At 48.2% G+C, this 25,596-nt stretch overlaps 1 protein-coding gene across 2 annotated transcripts; it reads right to left on the reverse strand.

The window, feature by feature from the left end:
• Positions 1–4,644: 4,644 nt before the first annotated feature.
• dpysl4 (dihydropyrimidinase like 4) lies at positions 4,645–23,952 on the reverse strand. 2 transcript variants are annotated; one of them, XM_030078102.1, is made up of 15 exons: positions 23,671–23,952; positions 16,706–16,794; positions 16,322–16,506; positions 13,630–13,794; positions 13,417–13,478; positions 13,049–13,129; positions 12,479–12,547; positions 12,252–12,372; positions 11,208–11,364; positions 10,623–10,764; positions 9,699–9,783; positions 9,377–9,462; positions 8,577–8,756; positions 8,040–8,205; positions 4,645–7,457 (listed from the first exon to the last, which is right to left on the reverse strand). In XM_030078102.1, the coding sequence occupies exons 1-15, from the start codon at positions 23,950–23,952 to the stop codon at positions 7,366–7,368; spliced, it is 1,962 nt and encodes a 653-aa protein (XP_029933962.1). In that variant the 3' UTR covers positions 4,645–7,365. The 2 variants fall into 2 exon arrangements, with proteins under 2 accessions (XP_029933962.1, XP_029933963.1); XM_030078103.1 differs by lacking the exon at positions 23,671–23,952 and adding an exon at positions 21,695–21,865.
• Between the last annotated feature and the right edge of the window lie 1,644 nt (positions 23,953–25,596).

Raw genomic sequence — 25,596 nt, forward strand, 5'->3', positions numbered from 1 at the left:
CAACGGCAATGAGACTGAATACAGGAGGGAGGTGGAGGAGCTGATGTCATGGTGGAGAGCCAACAACCTCTGCATCAACACTGGAAAAACAAAGGAGCTGATAGTTGACTTTCGCAGGAATTTCACAGACACTGACTTGAACGGTTTTATCTTCACTTGTATTTATAATTTTACTATATTTTAACTTAACTGGTTTCATGGTGTCCTCATTGTGTACATGCATTGCTGAATGTTTGTATGACGTTGTGTCTTTGTGATCTGTTTTATGTGTTGGTGAGACAGACAATTTTCCACCCTGGTGGAGAGTAAAGATTTATTCTACTCTATTCAGTGTGTGGTTGTTCTGGTTGTGACAGTTGGACTTTTTTTATTTTTATTTTTTTAGATTTCAATATTTTGATGGGGTGCCTGCCAGATCTTTCTCCTGGCATGTAAGATCAGTTAGCCAGAGTTTTGCTTTATTTTAAGATTAGTTTTTAAAATATTTTCTGTCAAACCAGAGGATGTACATTTACCAGTATGTAAACCCTACAATCAGAATTATAATTTCCACACAAACACAAAATCTTGGTGCAAAACAAACAAACAAACAAACAAACAAACAAACAAAAAAACACAAGAAACACGCAAAAATCCCATGCAAATGCTCCACCTCGGGTTTTCTGTCCCACTCATTTTAGTCCACAACTAATGTACAAAGAAACAATGTTCAGTTCAGTTCACATGGGACCGCTCACAAACCAAGAAAAAAACCTTTCAGTCAAAATATGTTTTTTTGAGTTTACTCACAGTCGTCTGTCAGTCAGCGGTTCCAGTCCGGGTTTTTACTGCCGGGCTGTGGATTAACAGTTGAGTGGATATGTGGAGATGCAGGAGGTTACGGTAGTCAGCCGGCGTCTGATGATAGCGGAGATGAGAGATTAAGGCCACACGACCTGCTGCTCTCCTCCTTCCTCACGAAACTGAGTGACTGAAACACTTTGTGATTGAATCGAGGCGTGAACCCGGACGAATTAGTGACAAGGCGGGTGCTGGCTGCACCTGATTTCGTGTGTTCCTTTAAGTTGGAGGTAGATGCCAGTGCAGGCGCTGTTCTTTTGCGGGAGGACGATCAGGTATCGATCCTGCGGTTTGCTGAATTTCTGTACGGCTGAGAACAAAACACTCACCTTGCTGTCGGCGCTGCGGCACTTAGAGGCAGATGTTGGTTTGTATTCAGGCCACAGCCCTCCGCCGTCTCCGATGTGCAAGAACCATCAGCGGCTCAGGCGCCGGGCATTTCTCGAACTGAGATCCTCCGTGAAACAGGAGCTGACAACCTCAGACACTTCTGAGGCAGAAGAAAAGTTGATAGACAGAATTTTAGACAAGCTTGCCTGTAACCATGGTGATGCACTCTGCCTCTGTACAGCTCTGGTCTCACACACACACACACACACACACACACACAAAGTCAGGGAGTGTTTTGATGTGCTCTGCAGATTTCATTATCGTTTCATTTCTGCTCTGGCTCCAACTACAGGAGTTAGTGCACACACACACACACACACACACACACACACACACACACACACACACACACACACAGCGTGTATGTCTTGCAGTGAGCAGCAGCAACCTGCAGGTGGCAGAATTTCGTTAGTAGTACTAGCTGTGCATTAGTTGATCACTTGTATTGGTAAGATATTAAAGGTCCTGTTAAAGGTCCTGTGTGAGGACGTCAGGGGGTCCTGTGTGAGGATGTCAGGGGGTCCTGTGTGAGGACGTCAGGGGGTCCTGTGTGAGGACGTCAGGGGGTCCTGTGTGAGGACGTTAGGGTCCTGTGTGAGGACGTCAGGGGGTCCTGTGTGAGGACGTCAGGGGGTCCTGTGTGAGGACGTTAAGGTCCTGTGTGAGGACGTTAAAGGTCCTGTGTGAGGACGTCAGGGGGTCCTGTGTGAGGACGTTAGGGGGTCCTGTGTGAGGACGTCAGGGGGTCCTGTGTGAGGATGTTAGGGGGTCCTGTGTGAGGACGTCAGGAGGTCCTGTGTGAGGACGTTAGGGTCCTGTGTGAGGACGTCAGGGGGTCCTGTGTGAGGACGTTAAAGGTCCTGTGTGAGGACGTCAGGGTCCTGTGTGAGGACGTTAAAGGTCCTGTGTGAGGACGTCAGGGGGTCCTGTGTGAGGACGTCAGGGTCCTGTGTGAGGACGTCAGGGGGTCCTGTGTGAGGACGTCAGGGTCCTGTGTGAGGACGTCAGGGGGTCCTGTGTGAGGACGTTAAAGGTCCTGTGTGAGGACGTCAGGGGGTCCTGTGTGAGGACGTTAGGGTCCTGTGTGAGGACGTTAAAGGTCCTGTGTGAGGACGTCAGGGGGTCCTGTGTGAGGACGTTAGGGGGTCCTGTGTGAGGACGTTAAAGGTCCTGTGTGAGGATGTTAGGGGTCCTGTGTGAGGACGTTAAAGGTCCTGTGTGAGGATGTTAGGGGGTCCTGTGTGAGGACGTTAAGGTCCTGTGTGAGGACGTTAAAGGTCCTGTGTGAGGACGTTAAAGGTCCTGTGTGAGGACGTTAGGGGGTCCTGTGTGAGGACGTCAGGGGGTCCTGTGTGAGGACGTCAGGGGGTCCTGTGTGAGGACGTCAGGGGGTCCTGTGTGAGGACGTTAAAGGTCCTGTGTGAGGACGTCAGGGGGTCCTGTGTGAGGACGTCAGGGGGTCCTGTGTGAGGACGTCAGGGGGTCCTGTGTGAGGATGTTAGGGGGTCCTGTGTGAGGACGTCAGGGGGTCCTGTGTGAGGACGTTAGGGGGTCCTGTGTGAGGACGTTAAAGGTCCTGTGTGAGGACGTCAGGGGGTCCTGTGTGAGGACGTCAGGGGGTCCTGTGTGAGGATGTTAGGGGGTCCTGTGTGAGGACGTCAGGGGGTCCTGTGTGAGGACGTCAGGGGGTCCTGTGTGAGGACGTTAAAGGTCCTGTGTGAGGACGTTAGGGTCCTGTGTGAGGACGTTAAAGGTCCTGTGTGAGGACGTTAGGGGGTCCTGTGTGAGGACGTTAGGGTCCTGTGTGAAGACGTTAGGGTCCTGTGTGAGGACGTTAGGGTCCTGTGTGAGGATGTTAGGGTCCTGTGTGAGGATGTTAGGGGGTCCTGTGTGAGGACGTTAGGGTCCTGTGTGAAGACGTTAGGGTCCTGTGTGAGGATGTTAGGGTCCTGTGTGAGGATGTTAGGGGGTCCTGTGTGAGGACGTTAGGGTCCTGTGTGAAGACGTTAGGGTCCTGTGTGAGGATGTTAGGGGGTCCTGTGTGAGGACGTTAGGGTCCTGTGTGAAGACGTTAGGGTCCTGTGTGAGGATGTTAGGGGGTCCTGTGTGAGGACGTTAGGGTCCTGTGTGAAGACGTTAAGGTCCTGTGTGAGGACGTCAGGGTCCTGTGTGAAGACGTTAGGGTCCTGTGTGAGGATGTTAGGGTCCTGTGTGAGGATGTTAGGGTCCTGTGTGAGGACATTAGGGTCCTGTGTGAGGACGTTAGGGTCCTGTGTGAGGACGTCAGGGGGTCCTGTGTGAGGACGTTAGGGGTCCTGTGTGAGGACGTTAGGGTCCTGTGTGAGGACGTTAGGGTCCTGTGTGAGGATGTTAGGGGGTCCTGTGTGAGGACGTTAGGGTCCTGTGTGAGGACGTCAGGGGGTCCTGTGTGAGGATGTTAGGGTCCTGTGTGAGGATGTGAGGGGGTCCCGTGTGAGGATGTCAGGGGGTCCTGTGTGAGGACGTTAGGGTCCTGTGTGAGGACGTTAGGGTCCTGTGTGAGGACGTCAGGGTCCTGTGTGAGGATGTTAGGGGGTCCCGTGTGAGGATGTTAGGGGGTCCCGTGTGAGGACGTTAGGGGGTCCTGTGTGAGGATGTTAGGGGGTCCCGTGTGAGGATGTTAGGGGGTCCCGTGTGAGGACGTTAGGGGGTCCTGTGTGAGGATGTTAGGGGGTCCCGTGTGAGGACGTTAGGGGGTCCTGTGTGAGGACGTTAGGGTCCCGTGTGAGGATGTTAGGGGGTCCTGTGTGAGGACGTTAGGGTCCCGTGTGAGGATGTTAGGGGGTCCCGTGTGAGGACGTTAGGGTCCTGTGTGAGGACGTTAGGGTCCTGTGTGAGGATGTTAGGGGGTCCCGTGTGAGGACGTTAGGGGGTCCTGTGTGAGGACGTTAGGGTCCCGTGTGAGGATGTTAGGGGGTCCTGTGTGAGGACGTTAGGGTCCCGTGTGAGGATGTTAGGGGGTCCTGTGTGAGGACGTTAGGGTCCTGTGTGAGGACGTCAGGGTCCTGTGTGAGGACGTTAGGGGGTCCTGTGTGAGGACGTCAGGGGGTCCTGTGTGAGGACGTCAGGGGGTCCTGTGTGAGGACGTCAGGGGGTCCTGTGTGAGGACGTTAGGGTCCTGTGTGAGGATGTTAGGGGTCCTGTGTGAGGACGTTAGGGTCCTGTGTGAGGACGTTAGGGTCCTGTGTGAGGACGTTAGGGGGTCCTGTGTGAGGATGTTAGGGGTCCTGTGTGAGGACGTTAGGGGGTCCTGTGTGAGGACGTCAGGGGGTCCTGTGTGAGGACGTTAGGGGGTCCTGTGTGAGGACGTTAGGGGGTCCTGTGTGAGGATGTTAGGGGGTCCCATGTGAGGAAAGCAGGTCTCACTCAACTCTTGTTTTCTCTTCATGTTTTATTGCAGATGTCATGCAGCTCTCATCACAACAGGAAGTAGATTGACTTTCACTACAGGAACAGGAAGAGACGCATTGTTACCACCAGAGACCCATCATTACATCATCATTACATCATCATTACATCATCATCACATTACTGTAGGTACACATACTGAGTAACACATCTTCACTTGTTACAGTATATAAACACAAATATACAATAACAAATCTTCATGTTACTGTGTACATGTATATATGTACTACACACATGCACACACAGCATGTACATGTATACATGTAAGTCATAGTGACACGTCAGTGTGTATGATCATACACAGTGACTCCTCTTCACATGTTACATGTATGAGCTGTGTGTGCAGCGGGGGGGAGCAGCACGTCTCTCAGAACAGCAGAACACAATAGACACTACTAATGCCACACACACACACACACACACACACACACACACACACACACACACACACACACACACACACACACAGGCAGCGAGGCCTTCTGACGCCATGTTGGTGCCAGGTCTCTGCTTGTTACTGCAGAATTCTGGAGGTCAAAATATTTCAGTTTATTTTTAATGTTTCAGGATAACAGCTTGTCTTCATAGTAACCTGGTCAACAGATGGCAGAGACCTTTTGGTTACCCTAGCAACAGACATGAGCAGGGGTGTGGAGCCAATATGGCGCACAGAAGGAGCCGGGGTGGCTGAACTGTGTCTGGAGCTGTGTTCCACTTCAGGCTCCGCCTCCTTTAAAGGGCACGTGAAGGTTAGAGCGGGCCAGCTAACGGCTAACAGTCGCTAACTGGACGACCTGCTGGGGATCCCGCCGATGTCATCGGGGGCGGAGCCTCACAAGCTGAGGCGTCTGCAAAGTGTTTAATCGTCCTCTTAGATCACTACTTTAGGAACGTCTGTTATGTGATTTAGTTTCTCCCCGTCCGGCCAGGTGAGCGATGGCGACGCACGCGGTCAGGAGGCGGAGCCTGAAGGGGGACACTGTGTGTGGCTCTGCTACTGTCACTGACACACAGCTAGATCAGCTACTGTCTGATACAAAAACTGTAAAAATACAAAATGATCATGGTATCAAATTAAGTCCTTATAAACCAAATATAGCACAGAAAATCCCTTCAGAGGTCAAAGGTCAGGGGTGGGGGGTTGCCAGTCAATCAACTGTTAACATCAATATCACATGATCATATTCGGACTGGAGTCTGGAGCAGAATGGGGGCTGGGGGTGTCAGACTTTGGTTCTGTCTCATTTTTAGGAAGCTTCCTGGTTAGGCTGTTTTTTAAATGTAAAATGTCCCTTTAGGACTGCCGTACTGCAGCAGGAAGCACAAGACAAACCATCTGGAGAAATATAAAGGAAACATGAACATGCAAGTTTATTAAAGTTAATTAAATGTTGGTGTGTTTTAATTTAAATCTGAAGCCTGGAAAAGTTTTTTCTTTTTGATGTAACTCACCTGCAGTTAGCAGCTGGTCGTCTACAGCAGGTTAGCTCAAGGTTAGCCAGCTAGCTGTTGGAAAGCTAACATTATGGTTATGGTAAGAGAGGCTTGGTTTCCATGGAAACCAGCAACACATTGGGGCATTGTAGTCATGTGACATTTCTTTGTTAGGTTTTAGTAGTCATGTGACCTGTTGGACAGAACAGGTTCCTGATAGGGAACGTTCCTAACGCAGAAAGACGAAGCTTCACATTTTAAGGGCGGTTTGGGTTTATTTTAGTTTTTTTGACGGGGTCGGCTGTACTGAAGGGTTTGCTGCCAGGAAGCCACCAGAGGAATTGTAGCACCAGGTTTGACAAAAAAAAGTCTGCATTTTTCTTTCTCATCAGAAAAGTAATCAGATGTTTGAGTCTAGACAGAAAAGTCACTTTGTGGTCTACTGTCTACAGAAAAGTGACAAAGGGTTAGTCTGACAGGAAAACATCGTGATGATGTGACTCATGTTGTTGTATGTTGAAGGTTTTAAAAGTCACTTCATGTTTTCGTCATGATGGAAATTTCAGCAGGTTTTAAGACAAAAAAAGCGGATGAATAAAATAAAATAGAATTTGTTTCTCTGGAAAAAGCTGAATCTGTAGTCCAGCTCAGGAAGACCAAGACAAACATGACAAAATCATGTAAACAAACAGACGGGAAATTCAGGCAAACTGGAAAAATACAGATTTAGATGAACGGAGTGGAGGTTGGATCAATAACAGAGTGAGTATAATAATATGGACTTTGAGTAAAATGGATTTAGGGTAACATAGAGTAATACAGATTTGGATTCAATCGACCTAAAATGAGATAAAGCTTGATTATCTTGGACTTAGACCAAGATCTTGAATAATATGGATTTAGACTGGCATGAAATGTGAACTAATATGTCAGCAGATTAACATGAATTCTGGGTTGTACATTTAAGAAAGGCAAGACAGGAATGGGACTGAGTTAAGTATGGAGGGCTGAATGAGGACAGGTGGTGCTGTGTGATGTGAGGAACAAGCTCATAGCTTCTAGTTTATAGATACATGTTAGTTTAATGGACTGGTCAGTTTATATGGACGAGGCAAGCAGGAGAACAGCGGAAGAATGAGGAGGACGGGGGGTGCAGGGCGGGCTGCAGGGGTTCGTGCTTGACGGACGGGTGTCGTAATGGTGTTGTAGTGTTTTGCAGGACAAAGGCAATGTGACGGTTTGATTCCTCCTCCTCTAGGATAAAGATGTAATGTTGGACCGTCCACCAGGAGGAGCCACAATCCTCTGAGCAGAACGGCGGGGGATGTGGTCATCGATCTGAGTCCCTGACAACAGAAGAAAAGGTCAAAGTTCACAGTTCACTTCACACTGATTAAAATGAACTAAATTATATTCATAATTCAAATTATTTAATTTTGAACAACATTCACAATCCCAAAAATGTACAAGTTTAAGTTAATTTCTGTTTTTCTTGTTTTGTTTTTTTAGGGTTAGATGGAAGATTTCCTTTCACAAGACAAGAAATGCCAGTGTGAGTTTCTGTTTTAACACCAGTGTGCCATAAGTCAAATAAATCAGTTTACAAATGTCATTCAGCTCTACAGACATTTTTATTGTGCAGAAAGTGAAAAATGAGCTGCACTAAAGGTAAACTGTGGATGCAATGGAAATTTTATTCAGCCTGCATGAACCAAATGATGCAGCAGCTAAAAAACATAAAACAGACCACATGCTTCCAGTGGAGCTGGTACAGGCTCCACCACCAGCTGACGTTCTGCAGAGAACCCCATTTACAGAAATAAAACTCATGTTCTTGTTCTCAACACATTCATCTGCCAATCACCTGTCAATCACCTGTCAGTGACACCTCTCCCCTCCCCCTACAGCCTCTCCAGTTTGATGGCTACCTGCCAGAGTGAATCCTGATTGGTGGAGGTTCCGGGGGCCGGTCTGGGCTTTGGGGCAGGCGGGCCCCCTGGTGGTCGGGGTAGGTGGGACTGACTTAGTCATACTGATGACATCATGGACCGGACCATCGTAGTTTCCACGAGGGACGCCACGAGCTTCAGCCATCTGAGCGCAACAGAAAATCATTTTCCTGGCAGATTAAACTCTACATGAAACAAAACTGAATGTGTCACCAGGTCATCAGTCTCTTACCTTATTGATTACTCAGTTAGTTAGTTTAGTAACTAGCTAGCCAATCAGGTTGTCAGTCCATAAATTAGTGGCCTAATCACTTATCTAGCTAGTAAGTCAATGGGTGTTTTCATTGGTAAGATAATGGATTAATCAATAAATTCTATAGCTAATTAGTATGTGTGTCACTCAGTCAGCACTTTAGCTAGAAAACTAATCAGGTGATCAGTTAGAGATGAATGTAGTTAGTTAGATTATTGATCAGTGATCAGTCTTGATCAGTGATCAGTCAGTTAGGCAGTTACCTTGCTGCGGGCTCTGATCCTCTTATACACGGTGTCTGGGAAAGCCTTCCTAGCGACAAAGCGCCCAGAACCTTCCGTCACGTTGAGTTTTCCGTCTTCCAGAACAACTCGGCCGGCGCTGATCACCACGGACGCAACGCCGCGACACTCCAGACCCTCGAAGATGTTCACCTCCACCGTCTGCACAACAGAGGCAGGTGAGATTCAGAGCTCAGGACCAACACGAGCAGATATAAATAATTAATTTAATGCAAGGAGAACCATCTATGCATGGAAAATATCACGTTAACTAGTTAAATGTTAATAGACGATGTAAGTGGCTGCTGATTGGCTGGCTGGTTACTCTCCACAGACAGGTAAAGCTGAATGAATCTTTTTTTGTCACTTTGTCCTGGATATTTTGCTAAAGGTGATGCTCCCAGTTCCTGGAGCATGAACACACCTGGCCTCTGTAACACCTGGCCTCTGTGTGAACACACCTGGCCTCCGTGTGAACACACCTGGCCTCCGTGTGAACACACCTGGCCTCCGTGTGAACACACCTGGCCTCCGTGTGAACACACCTGGCCTCCGTGTGAACACACCTGGCCTCCGTGTGAACACACCTGGCCTCTGTAACACCTGGCCTCCGTGTGAACACACCTGGCCTCCGTGTGAACACACCTGGCCTCCGTGTGAACACACCTGGCCTCTGTGTGAACACACCTGGCCTCCGTGTGAACACACCTGGCCTCTGTAACACCTGGCCTCTGTATGAACACACCTGGACTGTATATGAACACATGATGGGTTAGGGTTACCAGGTTGTGAGTTTTGGCAGAAATGACTCGTGTCTCTTTGGGGTTCCAGACGACAATATCAGCATCAGATCCCACAGCAATACGCCCTAAAACACACACACACACACACACACACACACACACACACACACACACACACACACACACACACACACACTCAGGAAAATTAATTTGATCAGAATAATTGTTCTATTGTTTATATGTTACCTGAAATGAACAAACTATTGTGTCTGTTGTGACTTGAACAATAATTGTAACTATGTAACAACTATATTATTGTTGTTGTTGTTGTTGTTGTTGTTGTCATTCCAGGTGCACTTACCTTTGCGTGGGTAAATGTTGAAGAGTTTAGCAGCGTTAGTGCTGGTCACCGCCACAAACTCATTCTCATCCATTTTACCTGTAGACTGGAGAGAGAGAGGGAGTTTAGTCTCACCTGCCCGAGCCGCACAGGCCGCCAAGTCAGCAGAACCCTGAGGGCATTCCAGATGAAGAGTTTAACACACACACACACACACACACACACACACACACTGCTAAACCTCATGGAAAAAAACTCAAAGGTGACAGGATATGACAAAGCGAGCAGCCAAAGCCCAAACAGCCACACAGACAGAAATGGAGAATTTCTTCCAGTTCTTTCTTGTAAATAAATTTATTTTATTTTGGCTGTTTCTCTTTTCATTTTATGCTCTTTCTCTCTTTCAGTGGCTGAACTAATTGCAGTGATTTCCCTGTAATGGCTTCAGTACATCATGAGGTGTCCCAGGCGGCGCTTCATCACTCGCATTATTCTGTGTTCGATCCAATTTCACTTCATTTGCTCGCTGATTGATTTATTATCTAGTAAACTTATTTAACCTCCGCACAGATTTCTCAGACCTAAATGATATGAATTTGTGTGTGTGTGTGTGTGTGTGTGTGTGTGTTCTGTCACAGCTGCTGTGCTCTCTTACCTGGACAGGTAAGAGAGCAAACCATAAGCCTAAAAAATATAGTAATATAAATAACACTGATTAGTAACATTAACATTAGTATTATTAATAATAATACTAAGACCAATGTAACTAATATGTGATCATATGTGTGTTTGTTGTCCTGAGCCGTTTTGTTTTTTCACTTTACAAAATAAATTTCTGCCAAAATTAAAAAAGGAGCCGGAGAAGCTCCATGCTGGTTCAAGAGGTCAGAGGGTAGAGGTCAGATGGCAGAGGTCAGAGGTCAGAGGTCAGAGGTCAGGTCGTACCACAGCTCTGTCCCACACCACAGACATGCGCTCCTCGATCCCGTTGCTTCCCTCCGGGATCAGAGTGAAGTCGTCTTTGCCCACCGCCCTCTGAGCCGTGGAGAAGGAGGCCTGAGCGCTGGACGTCACCTGGAGGTCCCCGCTGTGAGGACGACATTAGATTACATACTGAACTTTAACAGTAAAGGGGTGTGGCCTGAGTGCTGAGCAGGGGGCGTGGCCTGAGCCCCAGTGTTTCTGTTTCATTTCTCACAGATCACAGATCAGCTCTGAGTGAATTAATGTTGTGTGTTTTGATTGGATTTTGGGGCTCATGAAGATCCTCCACAAAGTGCAGATGCAGCCAAATCGTTCCCTCTGAAAACTACCCACAATGCACCGCAACAAGGGTCTGAGCTCTAACAGAGCTGTGAGCAGGAAGTGGACCGAGACACCATCAGGTCAACTTCCTGCTTCACCTCCAGAGGACTGTGATTGGCTAACCCTAACCCTTTAATTATGTGACAGGAGCCCTGATTGGCCAGGCAGACTGCAGCAGGTCCAGCCTGCCCTCTGCAGGTGTGTTGTACAGGTGTGTGAACTGACCAGGCCAGCAGGGAGGTCAGGTACTGCGGCGTGGACGGGTCGGGGTTCAGCGGCGGGCTCATGACGAAGGCAGCAGCTGTGGCCCAGTTTTTGGACCAATAGTGGGAGCCGTCCGTCCCGAGGCTTGCTGTGATTGGCTCCCCGTACACGACCATACCTGAGGAGAGGAAACCAGTTAGTCATATAATCACGTAATCCATCCAGATTAAATATAATTCAGCCTGAACTGACACTCAACACGGCCCGGTGAAATAGACGGCTGTGCCTCGCCTCGATTGACGGAGCCACGTTCAGAACGGCAGGTCGTTGCCATGGTAACCCATTTTTTGATTCCAGCTCCCCTCCCCCAAACGTCTCTCTCCACTGAAGTAGAAATGCCTAAAAACATTTAAAAACTGTATGACATAACAGCTATTTACACCTGGCAGCCGCAAACGCAGACTGTCGCAGAACTGTGAGGTTCTGCAGGACGAAGGAGGTTCCCCTCCTGGGAGACAGGTGGAGGAGCTGAACCTGGATCAGTGGAGGGCAGACGGATGGACGATAATCAAATTTATGTTCCAGTCGATGTGACTTTAGCTCAAAGTGTTGAAGAGGAAAATGAAGGCAGACGTGCTGAGCGAGTGTTTCAGACGTCAGCAGGTGGAACCACCTGAAGCCTGATCTATCAGCAGGTGGAACCACCTGAAGCCTGATCTATCAGCAGGTGGAACCACCTGAAGCCTGATCTATCAGCAGGTGGAACCACCTGAAGCCTGATCTATCAGCAGGTGGAACCACCTGAAGCCTGATCTATCAGCAGGTGGAACCACCTGAAGCCTGATCTGGTTCTGTGTCTTCAGATCCGGGACAAAAGTTCCTGTTTCTCAGGATGATGATGGATAATAAGGAAATATGGAAAAATAAGACACATTGTGCACATTCTTCCATTCGCTCACAAAATGTGTGTCACTTGTATGTAATGCAGTTTGAACGCTGTGAAGGTTTGTCTCCTGAGCTCCTTCAGGAGAATAAAGTTGAGTTTAATCGTCTCTGCAGCCTCACCCTTCTTCCGGGCCTTGGCGATGACATCAGCGGCAGGTTTGCTCATCACCTTGGTGACGTAAAGTGGACAGTTGGCCTGCTTGGCGATGGTTATCGCCCGGTACACCGCCTCTGTCTCCACCTAGTGGAAAATCAGGGAACAACACATATGATGTTGAATATTACGTGTGTGTGTGTGTGTGTGTGTGTGTGTGTGTGTGTGTGTGCGCGCGTGTGTGTGTGTGTACCTCCTCAGGGTGAGACAGGACGTGACCTTCAGGTCCGGTGATGCCGAGCGTAAGAAGTTTTTTCTGCTCCTGAAAAACAGCTCAGTTCAGCAGCTGCAAGGTTTTTCACTGAAGTTTGCGTTTATTTTATTTCACAGTGAGACAGAAGTTTAATTTATTTTTAATTTACAGGGAGATATTGAGTCTTTCTCACTCCTGTCCCAGAAGAGGAGCAGAGCAGGATGTCTGACCATGTCACACCTGTCCTGGACATCACACCTACACCCCTTCATGCCAGGGCAGAACAGGCTTGTTACCTGTCTGACTCCTGCTGCTGTGTTTTATTTTGCTTTCTGACTGTAAGGTTTGTAATTTGGGGTCGTGGGGTCGACACCTGTTGCACACCTGGTTCATGTGCTCATGTGTTTGGTTTTTTTTGCTGCTGTGGGGATGAAGTCAGTTTGTTGTTGGCACATGTGAAGCCACAGGGTCAGGAAACCGAGACACTGGATGTTAAATGAACCTGAACTTCACCTTGTAAGTGGGGTTAAGCCCCGCCCCTGTCTGACCGCATCACAGGCCAGGTGTTACCTCATCGATGATGTCACCGTTCTCAGCGTGGACCAGGGCAACCGCTCCAAGATCCCTGAGCACGCCGAACGCCTCGTACAGCTGCGACAGGAAACAGGAAATACATCACAGCAGCCGAGCAAACAGCAGGAAGAGGAAGTGGAATTTAAAATGAGATCGGCAAAGTGGAGGAAAAAACCCAAACCACCATAAACACAGGCGGGGTGCAGTACTACTACAAACTAATGATACTATATAATAATATTATTACATTACTACTGCTAGTACTACTACTACATACAATATCATTATCGTTATTACTATTATTATTATCATTATTATTGTTGTTGTTGTTGTTGTTGTTATAAAAACAAAAACTTTGTGTCCACCTGAGAGTCGGAGCTCTGGAATTTGTCTTTATAGGCCATGAAGAGCAGGAAGGAGTTCACACCTGGAACAGGAAGTAGTTCATCAGCAACAGGAAGTACAAACAACACTGTAACATCACAGTACAGCAGCAGTGTGTATACTGCAGTACACACACACACACACACACACACACACACACACACACACACACACACACACACACACACACACACCTTTGTCTTTGACCAGGCTCTCCAGCTCCTCGTACAGCCCGTCGTGCCAGCGCGTCACGTCCACGTGCAGCGAGTAGTCGCAGCACGCCTTCTGATCCGCCGCGTCCCTCCACTGCTCGTACGCCGCCAGCAAACTAGTCCCAGGCTCCGGCAGCACGTGGTCGACTGGAGACGCACGGGCAGACCGTCATCATCCTCACCTTCATCCTCACCTTCATCCACATCATCATCCTCACCTTCATCCACATCATCATCCTCACCTTCATCCTCACCTTCATCCACGTCATCATCCTCACCTTCATCCACATCATCATCCTCACCTTCATCCTCACCTTCATCCTCACCTCCATCCTCACCTTCATCCACATCAGCATCCTCACCTTCATCCTCACCTTCATCCTCACCTCCATCCTCACCTTCATCCTCATCATCATCCTCACCTTCATCCTCACCTTCATCCACATCATCATCCTCACCTTCATCCTCACCTTCATCCTCATCATCATCCTCACCTTCATCCACATCATCATCCTCACCTTCATCCTCACTTCCATCCTCACCTTCATCCACATCAGCATCCTCACCTTCATCCTCACCTTCATCCTCACCTTCATCCTCACCTTCATCCACATCATCATCCTCACCTTCATCCTCACCTTCATCCTCACCTTCATCCTCACCTTCATCCACATCATCATCCTCACCTTCATCCACGTCATCATCCTCACCTTCATCCACATCATCATCCTCACCTTCATCCTCACCTTCATCCTCACCTTCATCCACATCATCATCCTCACCTTCATCCTCACCTTCATCCACATCATCATCCTCACCTTCATCCACGTCATCATCCTCACCTTCATCCACATCATCATCCTCACCTTCATCCTCACCTTCATCCACATCATCATCCTCACCTTCATCCTCACCTTCATCCACATCATCATCCTCACCTTCATCCACGTCATCATCCTCACCTTCATCCACATCATCATCCTCACCTTCATCCTCACCTTCATCCTCATCTTCATCCACATCATCATCCACATCATCATCCTCACCTTCATCCTCATCAGCATCCTCACCTTCCTCACCTTCATCCACATCATCATCCTCACCTTCATCCTCATCATCATCCTCACCTTCATCCTCATCATCATCCTCACCTTCATCCTCACCTTCATCCTCATCATCATCCTCACCTTCATCCACATCATCATCCTCACCTTCATCCTCCCCTTCATCCTCACCTTCATCCTCATCATCATCCTCACCTTCATCCTCACCTTCATCCACATCATCATCCTCACCTTCATCCACATCATCATCCTCACCTTCATCCTCACCTTCATCCTCACCTTCATCCACATCATCATCCTCACCTTCATCCTCACCTTCATCCTCACCTTCATCCTCATCAGCATCTGCATTATCACGTGCATGACTGATGACTCACTGATGGTGGTGGTATGAGTCTTACTGATCAGTATTGGTTATTGATGACTCACTGATGGTGGTGGTATGAGTCTTACTGATCAGTATTGGTTATTGATGACTCACTGATGGTGGTGGTATGAGTCTTAGGGTGCTTTCAGACCTGTCCCGTTTGGAGCAGTTGTTCTGAAACAGGGAGCGTTTCCCCTAAAGATCGGTTCGTTTGGACGTATGTGAACACAGCGATCGCGCTCGGATGCGGGACAAAACAAGCGGGCCGAGATCGCCTAGAAGAGGTGGTCTCGGCTCGATTCCATTCGAGCCCTGGAGCGGTTCGTTTGCAGTGAGAACAGAATCGACACAGCAACCGACACAACTCACTCAGAACTGTGGTTCAGCGTCAGAGCCCATCTTCGTCGGCGATTCCTTGTCGCGGCCCGTCTTCTTCTCAGTAGATGCAGTATGATATTATTTTCCCTGCGCAGTCTGGATTCCTGGTAGAACGGGATGTTTTCCTCCGTTACAGAACACCGGTACATTCAGTAGCGGTTTTAGGTATGGGCGAAGCGGGCATTTTTTCATGTCATGTGGGGGGCGGCTCAAGAGCAAAAAGAAGAAAAAAATCATCATCAGCACCGCTCACCTGTCAGATCCGGCAGACCTGACCAGGTGGGCGCGGTACCGGCCCGCCTGATGCCGACCGGTGCCGTGGCTGGTGGCTTTTTATTCAAACAAGATTTTGTCCATATAAAAAGCAGGTAGGAGTAGTAACACGAACGGGCGCAAGGCAGTAATTTGGCCTAGGCCGGCAACATGGGCAGAACCGCCACTGGGTACATTAACCACAGAAACACACAGAAACAAACTAACCACACGCTGAAGATGCTCCATGGTTTTTGTTTTTTCCGGGGTAAGAACGGAAGAGGAAACTTCTTCTTTCGGGGAAATTTCTGACCAATGAGAGAACAGTTTTTTCGCGCATGGCGTTTGTTTACAGCTTTGAACCTACAGACGGCTGCCCTGTGAACACAAACGCCCCAAACGAAAAAACGAAACAACTGGATCGATTTAGCCCCTGAATCGGAACAAAGCAAACAGGCCACAGGTCTGAAAGCACCCTTACTGATCAGTATTGGTTATTGATGACTCACTGATGGTGGTGGTATGAGTCTTACTGATCAGTATTGGTTATTGATGACTCACTGATGGTGGTGGTATAAGTCTTACTGATCAGTATTGGTTATTGATGACTCACTGATGGTGGTGGTGCCCCCGGCCAGCGCGGCGAGCGTGGCGGTGTAGAAGTCGTCGGCGGGCTGCAGGCCGCGCTGGGCGGCGTGCACGCTGGTGTTGGCGTCGACTCCTCCGGGGATCACCAGGTGACCATAGGCGTCCACCGTCTTCACGCCGCTGGGAACGATCAGATTCTCTCCGATCTGCCTGATAGGTGAACAATAATGTTATTGATCGCTGTAAACATTAACTCTACTACTAATAATACTAATTTATAATCAATGCTTTATAAATTCTGAATCAACTCTGAACAAATAGTTTTTCCCGTAATTAATGATAGTAATAATAATGCTAATAATAACAACAGCAGTGTAATAATAACAATAACAACATTAATAATAATTACTTGATGGTTCCGTCCTCAATGTAGATGTCCGCGTAGAACGACTGGTCGTCATTGACGATCTTTCCTCCTTTGATGATCAGGCGGTCGCCCTGGAAACAGAAACAGGAAGTGAGAAAGGAGTCAGGATGACGTCCCATCCTTTAGTACGAGCCAATCAATATCAATAACAATATTAACACTACTGCTGCTAATAACAATGTTAGCAGAGTAGGACCTGGATTATCCGACTCTGCTTGTTAGGAAAAACATTAATAAAAACAATAATATTAATAATTATTACTATAATTATGATAATAAAGAATTACATTAACAACAACAACAATAATAATAACAATAAAAAACTGATTTACTTTCCCAGAAAGATTCTTAACAAAATCCTGACGGGTTCCACTGTTCTTTGTTTAAGCAGAAAAAAAAACGTTTTTACAACAGAATCATCCTGACTGCCTGAATGTGGGTCACACACACACGCACGCACGCACGCACGCACGCACACACACACACACACACACACACACACACACACACACACAGGACAGCAGACTGTCAGTCTCTGTCAGTCTATTTAGTGATGACAGAAGAGAACAGCTCTGACCCAAAAACTCGCTGCACACACACATACACACACACACACACACATACACACACACACACACACACATACACACACACACACACACACACACACACACACACACACTGCCCAGCTCTCCTAAACTCTTTTCTATTTTCATTTCTAAGAGCCAAACGGCCAATAACATCAAAAAAAAAAGCCAGGTTATATTAATATCTATATCTATAGCTATATCTATATCTATATCTATATCTATATATATATATATATATATAGAGAGAGAGAGAGAGAGATAGATATATAGATAGATATAGATATATAGATATAGATATCGGAGGCACAAGCCCCTACATGGCATGTACCACCGCTGATATGAAGAAAACCTGCCAGTGCACAGAGGCAGTGATCGTGGCAGCAGAGGAACAGGCTCTGGGCTCTGAGAGCCACAGAGGCCGGGCTCTGAGCTCTGAGAGCCACAGAGGCCGGGCTCTGAGCTCTGAGAGCCACAGAGGAACAGGCTCTGAGCTCTGAGAGCCACAGAGGAACAGGCTCTGAGCTCTGAGAGCCACAGAGGAACAGGCTCTGAGCTCTGAGAGCCACAGAGGCCAGGCTCTGAGCTCTGAGAGCCACAGAGGAACAGGCTCTGAGCTCTGAGAGCCACAGAGGAACAGGCTCTGAGCTCTGAGAGCCACAGAGGAACAGGCTCTGTGTTCTGAGAGCCACAGAGGCCGGGCTCTGGGCTCTGTGAGAGCCACAGAGGCCGGGCTCTGTGCTCTGAGAGAGCCACAGAGGCCAGGCTCTGGGCTCTGAGAGAGCCACAGAGGCCAGGCTCTGGGCTCTGTGAGAGCCACAGAGGCCGGGCTCTGCCAGAGCACATCAGACCCAAGATGCCCCAGAGGCAAGCCAGCAGAGTGGCAGGGTGTAAGATGCTAGCTGGATTAGCACACATGGGGAGGCACAACCAAGTGGCTGGGATAGTATACAGGAACATCTGTACCCAGTATGGAATAGAGGAACCCAAATCCCAATGGGCCACACCACAGAAGATGGTAGAGAACAACAGGGCCAAGATCCTGTGGGACTTCCAGACTGACAAACAGCTCCTCGCTCACCAAGCGGACCCAGTGGTGGTGGACACAGAGCAAAAGAGGGTGGTGGTGATCGATGTGGCGATACCAGCTGACGCCAACATCAGAAAGAAGGAACACAAAAAGGCTGAGAAGTACCGAGGGCTGAAAGAGCAGCTCGAATAGATGTGGAAGGTGAAGGCTAGCGTGGTGCCCGTGGTAGAAGGAGCACTCGGGCTGGTGACCCCCAAACTGGGAGAGTGGCTCCAGCAGATTCCAGGAACAACATCTGAAGCCTCAGTCCGAGGAACAGCTAAGATACTGAGCAGAACCCTCAAACTCCCAGGCCTCTGGTAGAGGACCTGAGCCTGAGGATGACTCAGATACCACCCCATGAGGGTGAGAGGGACATTTAAAAAAAAAAAAAAAAAGATAGATAGACAGATAGATAGATAGATAGATAGATAGATAGATATGTGTGTGTGTGTGTGTGTGTGTGTAGCAGGGGGTGTTGATGAAAAGCAGCTTCCTGTTTGCCCTGGTGGCGACGGCAGCGGTGGCAGTTGTTGTTTGTGAATTTTATTCTCCATGAATTCTGATCAGAACTTTCAACTCTTTGTTTGTTTGTTTGTTTGTGTGTCAGTTTTGGGTCAGAAGAGTCAAACATCAACAACTAAACTGGTAACCTGGAGACAGATCTGACCTTCTCTGACAGTCTGAGGTTCCATCGTTTGTGACAAAATCCTAAAAAACAGATTCAACAAACTGACTCAATCAGTTTGCATACTCAGGGCTCAAAATCTGCAACCACCTGCAACCTGCAATTTGCAGAAAATTTTTCAAGATTGCAGAAAAAAAGAAAAACAACTTGCAATTTTGCAGGCAAAAAAAATCCAGGTAATTTTGTCTTTTTCCACCCAATCTGGCTTGTAATTGGTCCAATAAAGAATAAATATGTAATAAACAGTTTTCAGGGTGATTTCTTCTTAATAAAATCGGCAAATACCCGTAAAACATTTGGTGCGGAAGACGCAGGCAGCGCTCTGTTCACTTCCGTGTTGTAAATCTAACGAGCAGCTCTCCTTCCCGGTGCGCTGATGAGTCACGTGACACGTAGTCAGCACACCAAATATGGAAGAAGCCGCCAAACTCAACGAAGAAGATAAAGCAGCTCTCAGATCTGTGTTTCAAAGGTTGAGCAGCGAAGCTCTGTGCATGCAGACTGACTTCAGGTCACACATCATGTTGGTTCAGTCAGTAGCAGAACAATGTTGTTTTCAGAGCATCAGAGAGTTTATTTAGAGCACGGAATGATCAGAATATGCTTTGAGATTTGAGATAATCCATCTTTAATTCACACAATGTAAACTACATTCTTAAGACGTGCAAAGCCGTGTGTGATGCTGCTGTTGGCTTTGCCAGGCGAGGCAGGTTAGAGTCGGGCAGGAAGAACAGCTCGGCTATTTGCAGAAAGTTTTCCCAGATTGCAGAAATTTTTTTTTTGACAACTTGCAATTTTGCAGAAAACACAAAAAAGGATGTTGAGCCCTGATACAGTTACATATATAAATTAATACATGAAAATAGATAAATAAATGAATAAATATATAAATAGGTAAATACCAAGACAGAATTCACTGGCGGTTCTGGGGAGGGGCCAGCAGGGGCCCGTGCCCCCGTAACACTGAGTCTGGACCCCGCTGTGCCCCCCCCCGCCTCCGAACAAAGATTATACACTGTGATGCGGCTTTAACATAGTGCGCGGTTTGGGCCGCGCTCTGCTCTGAGTACAGCGCACATAGATCTATGACGGCGCAGAGCAGCGTGCACACGCGTGTAGAGTGGGGCGCACGCATGCACGGCGTGCACGCATGTGGCGCTGATTGCTACGAGACTGAAACAGACGCTAGGAAGTAGTTTTCCGTTCTGGTGCAATTTTTCTCTGGCGGACAACAGCAGCTTCAGATGAACCATGTAAAGAGGCTAATACATTCTTTAATTTATGAATTAGCTGAATTAGCCGATTTCACCTGTTACCTGTTGTGTGTGTGACTTCACATGAAATTTTATAATAAATGTATGACTATACTGCATTGTCTTTGCAAAAGTAGTGCATATCTCATGATGTCAATCATCTAGATTTCTAAAAATAAATGCAGACCGGTGCGCTCTGTGATCACATCCACAATGAATGGCTGAGTCAGCCGCGGTCTGCGCCGTGCGTGTTTGTGAAAGCCGCTTCAGAGCGTTGCACCTGGAAACGGCAGTCAGTTTTGTTGATCTACGGTGAAAACAGCGAGCTCGGAAAGTCAACCACCTGATGAGAGGCAGTCAGAAGCAAGAAGTGACTACCACAAACAATATTTTATTGTAACAAGGTAACAATAAGCTTTTAGAGTGTAAATATGATGATGATTTATTGATGAAGATGATAAGAAGACAGTGGTGTGATGAAGATGTGATGATGATGTTGATGAAACTGCCTGATAAAGATTTTAGAAGCAGGAGTTTGTACTAAGTGAGGAGTTTGTCTGTACTAAGGTTGCACTGAAAAATAGGATGTTTCCATTGTTTCTGTCTCTTACATTTGTGTCTCAAATGTGATATTTTGAACCATTCAGTTTGGGTACAATGGGTTATCACTAGTTTTATGGGGGGGAAATCAGATGTAATTTTGAATCTTTGTCTTTTTTGCCCCGGGTTGAATGTGCCCCTCTGACAAAACCCCTGGACCCAGCCAGGCCCCTCCAGTAAAATTGGTCTAGAACCGCCACTGAGACAGATAGAGAGAGAGAGAGAGAGAGAGAGAGAGAGAGAGAGAGAGAGAGAGAGAGAGAGAGAGGGAGGGAGGGAGGGAGGGAGGGAGAGAGACAGATATTCTGCACATTCTATGAAAATAATTTGACTTTAATCCCAGATTTCAGACTGAAGGTAAAGATGAAACATGGAAACATTTTCCTGCAGGTCAGAGGCTCTAAACTCATAATAATGATTAAATAATTAATCTGAGTAAATCTAATTTAATCTGACTGAATCTGAGTTTTTTGAGTGATTTGATGTTTATCTGTCAGTAAAGCAGCAGCGGCTGGTCCAGAGAGACAGACAGGAGGACAGACAGACAGACAGACAGGAGGACAGACAGGAGGACAGACAGACAGGAGGACACACAGACAGACAGCCTGCCTGTCTCTCGGCCCGGTTCGTTCGGGTTCGGTTCAGTTCGGGTTGGTTCGGTTCGGTTTGAGCCGCAGAGACCCGCCTGCCCGCCGGGCCGGGCGGGACGGAGCGGGCCGGGCCGGGCCGGGCCGGAGCGGGGTAGGGTAGGGAAGGGAAGGGAAGGGTACCTACCGCCGGTCTTGAGCTGCTCTTCTTGGCCTGGAACGACATCCTGCCGCCTGTCAGCGCGAGCTCCGCAGATCGGCACTGATCGATTGATTGACTGTTTGACTGATTTATTGATGATCTGATCGGCAGGGGCGGAGAGGGAGCCGGCGCTGTTTTATTGTTGTTCCCGTTAGCACGAGCTCCAGCGTCAAGCCGCCCACACTGTCACACACACACTTCCGGAGACGACCTTCAAAGTAAAAGCCTAGCAGAGCCGCATAATGAATTAAATGAAGCGTGTTTGTTATTTTTCAGCTGCAGACTCCAAACTTCATTCTGACAGAAACTGAGCTGCAGTCAGTTCATCCCGCAGCCTGAAGGAGGCGCTCTGGGTTGTTTCTCTCTGATGAAATCTGACCTGGAGTCAGTCAGTTTTGGCTGTAAAAATGAAAATGAAATTATTTTGAAACAACTTCCGGTCTTAATCTATCTGCTTGATGGTAATTGGTTCTCTGAAGCTTAATTCGTCTGGGCACCAGACAGCCACGCCCCTCAGAGCAGCGGGCACGCGCTAAGCCGGTGCGGGAGAGAGAGAGAGAGGGGGGGGGGGGGGGGGGGGGGGGGCTGACGTCACACAGACAGAGATGGAGCAGAAACAGAAGATTAAAATATTACAAACAATATAAAAAACAATAAAACAATATGAGAAATAAAATATCAAACTGCCCCTTACTGCCTGACATGCTCATGTTCTCCATGCTCATGTTCTCCGTGCCGCTCATGTTCTCAATGTTCATGTTCTCCATGCTGTTGTTCTTAATGTTCATGTTCTCCGTGCCGCTCATGTTCTCCATGCTCATGTTCTCCGTGCTGCTCATGTTCTCCATGCTCATGTTCTCCATGCTCATGTTCTCCATGCTGTTGTTCTTAATGCTCATGTTCTCCGTGCCGCTCATGTTCTCCATGCTGTTGTTCTTAATGCTCATGTTCTCCATGCTGTTGTTCTTAATGCTCATGTTCTCTGTGCTGCTCATGTTCTCTGTGCTGCTCATGTTCTTGTGTTGCTCATGTTCTCTGTTCTGCTGTTCTCTGTGTTGCTCATGTTGTGTTGATCATGTTCTCCATGCTCATGTTCTCCGTGCTGCTCATGTTCTCGTGTTCTGCTGAACTCTTTGCTGAAAACACAGACTGAAGCTCTGCTCCGCATGAGTCCAAGCTGAATCCTCCTGCGGTTCCTCGGGTTAGGGTTAGGGTTCCCCTGAGAAGTTTCTGAGCTCCAGACTCTGATCCCTCACAGTCCTCTGAGCTGGATCAGGTGTTCTCTCACCTGCGTCTCACCTGCTGTCCCTTAGACATCATATCATCCCACCTGTTTAAGGAAGGTTTTTCTATCATTTGCCCCCTTATTTGTCCCTTCCAGTTTTAAACATGCAACTCCTGCAGAAACCCAGCCTAGACCCTAAACACCTGAATAACCACAGGCCGTTCTCCAAGCAACCATTTATTTCTAAGATTCTGGAAAAGTTCTCTCAGCTCCCCTCCCACCTGAACACATTCAGCGTTTCTGACTGGTTTTACAGAATCTGCTCTATCTGCTGACCCTGAGCCAAAGTACATGATGATGTGCTTCTGCGTGGCGACTCGGTTCCTCTGCTGTTTTAGTTCTGCTTGATCTTAGCGAAGCGTTCGACACCATCGATCATGACGTCCAAATAGAATGAAAATAGAATGTGCTATATCAAAGTGACTTGATTCAAGTGGCAGTTTTAAACCAGCTTTTTCAAGTAAGAACAGATTTCATTTGGACCACCCGAACACACACACACACACACACACACACACACACACAGCTGAAGAACATGCTCACCTATGACAGCCGGTGAGGATCATTAGAAATTTAAAATGATGCTTTTTTGGACATGTTGACTGAAATTATTAAAATTATTAAGCACTAAAATTATCAAACATCTTTCTTTGACCTCATTAAAAGGAAATGTCACCTCTCTCTTGCCGTAGTTTTCCCGAGCGTGTGCGGAGGGGAACACCACTGTCTGTCCTGCCGGCTGATTGGAGGAGACGGGAGTGTCGCGGGTTCGAGTCCGGGCGGCGGCGCGTGGCACTTTGGGACTGAACGACTCAAAGTTGAGCGTCTTGTTCTCGAACGCCCCCTCCACGCTGCAGAACATCCCACCGTACTTCATCCTGGGACGAGGCGAGTCGGAACCCAGACGGGACAGCAGGGAGGCGGAGTCCTCATCCTGAGAAGACCTGCTGTCCGACATGGAGGAAGACGAGGAAGAAGAGGGACTGAGAGACGAAGAGGAAGATCGAGAGACAGAGAGAGAGAGACAGGTGGAGTGAGAGAGAGGTGAGATGAAGCTGTAGAGATAAAAGAGACAGAGAGAGAGAGAGAGACAGAGAGAGAGAGAGAGAGACAGAGAGAGAGAGAGAGAGAGAGAGAGGACGCTCCGTTCCTTCAGCTGACAAACAATAAAAGAAGAGGAGGAAGAGGAGGAGGAAGAGAGCAACTAGGCTGAAGACCTCAGGCAACAAATGAGGAGACACGAGAGCGAGGAGGAGGAAGAGGAGGGGGAGGAGGGGAGGAGGAGGAGGAGGAGGAAGAGGCGTACGAAAGAGTGGGGAGAGAAAGGAGGGCAGTGGGGGGGGGCTGACCTCGAAGTGAAACACGAAGAACGAGACGAGAAGACAAAACAAAACAGAAGAAGAAAGAAGCAGACACACACACCAAGGAGCTTTAAATGGCCTAACGATCTGTGTGTGTGTGTGTGTGTGTGTGTGTGTGTGTGTGTGCGTGTGTGTGTTTGAATGACAGCTGATGAAATCCAGTCCAGGCTGCAGAGACGTTTACACTGACTGAGTTCACATCAGCAGTAATGAGTAGTGAGCTGTGTGTGTGTGTGTGTGTGTGAGAGAGAGAGAGAGAGAGTGTGTGTGGTGTGTGTGTGTGTGTGTGTGTGACTGTGTGTGTGTGTGTGTGTGAGAGAGAGAGTGTGTGTGTGTGTGTGTGTGTGTGTGACTGTGTGTGTGTGTGTGTGTGTGTGTGTGTGTGAGAGAGAGAGTGTGTGGTGTGTGTGTGTGTGTGTGTGTGGTGTGTGAGAGAGAGAGAGAGTGTGTGTGGTGTGTGTGTGTGTGTGTGTGTGTGAGAGAGAGTGTGTGGTGTGTGTGTGTGTGTGTGTGTGTGTGCGCAAGCACAGGGCGTTCTGACGCGTCATGTGCAGTAGTACTGGGGTTGAGGTGCCAGTAGATGTAGTTGTAGTGCATGCTGCATGCTGCTTGCTGCTTCTGCCTGCTACCTTCTGCTTTCAGCTACTGCCGCTGGCTAGCCCCCGGATAGGAGGCGAAAAGGGGAGCAGTCTGTAAGTCTCCCCCTGCCAGTATATAGCCTCTCTAACGCCAAGACTCCTACAGGACCTCCTCGTGGTCACACATGGTAACTGGGCCTTGCGGTCCCAGGCTGATCTGTAGGGGATCTCGGAGCTGCAGTGGTCCCCAGAGGTCGCTCCCGCACTGACCAACCACTGTCCCGCTGCCTTGTGGGTAAGTCCAGGAAGACAAAGGCTAGGGGACCTGACCTCAAAAACAAACAGGGATTGGCAGGTGTTGGCGGTCCTCCAACAGACTGGAGCTCCGGCAGCCTCCTGCAGCTGTGAGAGGGTGCCGGTCGTCCTGGTCTTTTCCCTTGCCACTGGAGCACACCTCCTCACAGCGAAGTATGCGGTGTTGGGGCACGCGCATCTCCTCCACCGCTCTATAAAATCTCAGTGCGCAGGTATCTGCTACTGGCCATCAGCATGTACTTTTTTCCAGAAGTCTACTGGCGACAGGGTACCCGGTGACGGGGGCAGGACAGAATAATCCGGAAGCTCCTAGCCTGGTCCCTGCACAGTAGCGGCTCAGGGCTATAA

This window comes from Myripristis murdjan, chromosome 19, assembly GCF_902150065.1.
Source record: "Myripristis murdjan chromosome 19, fMyrMur1.1, whole genome shotgun sequence".
NCBI classification, from domain to species: domain Eukaryota; kingdom Metazoa; phylum Chordata; class Actinopteri; order Holocentriformes; family Holocentridae; genus Myripristis; species Myripristis murdjan.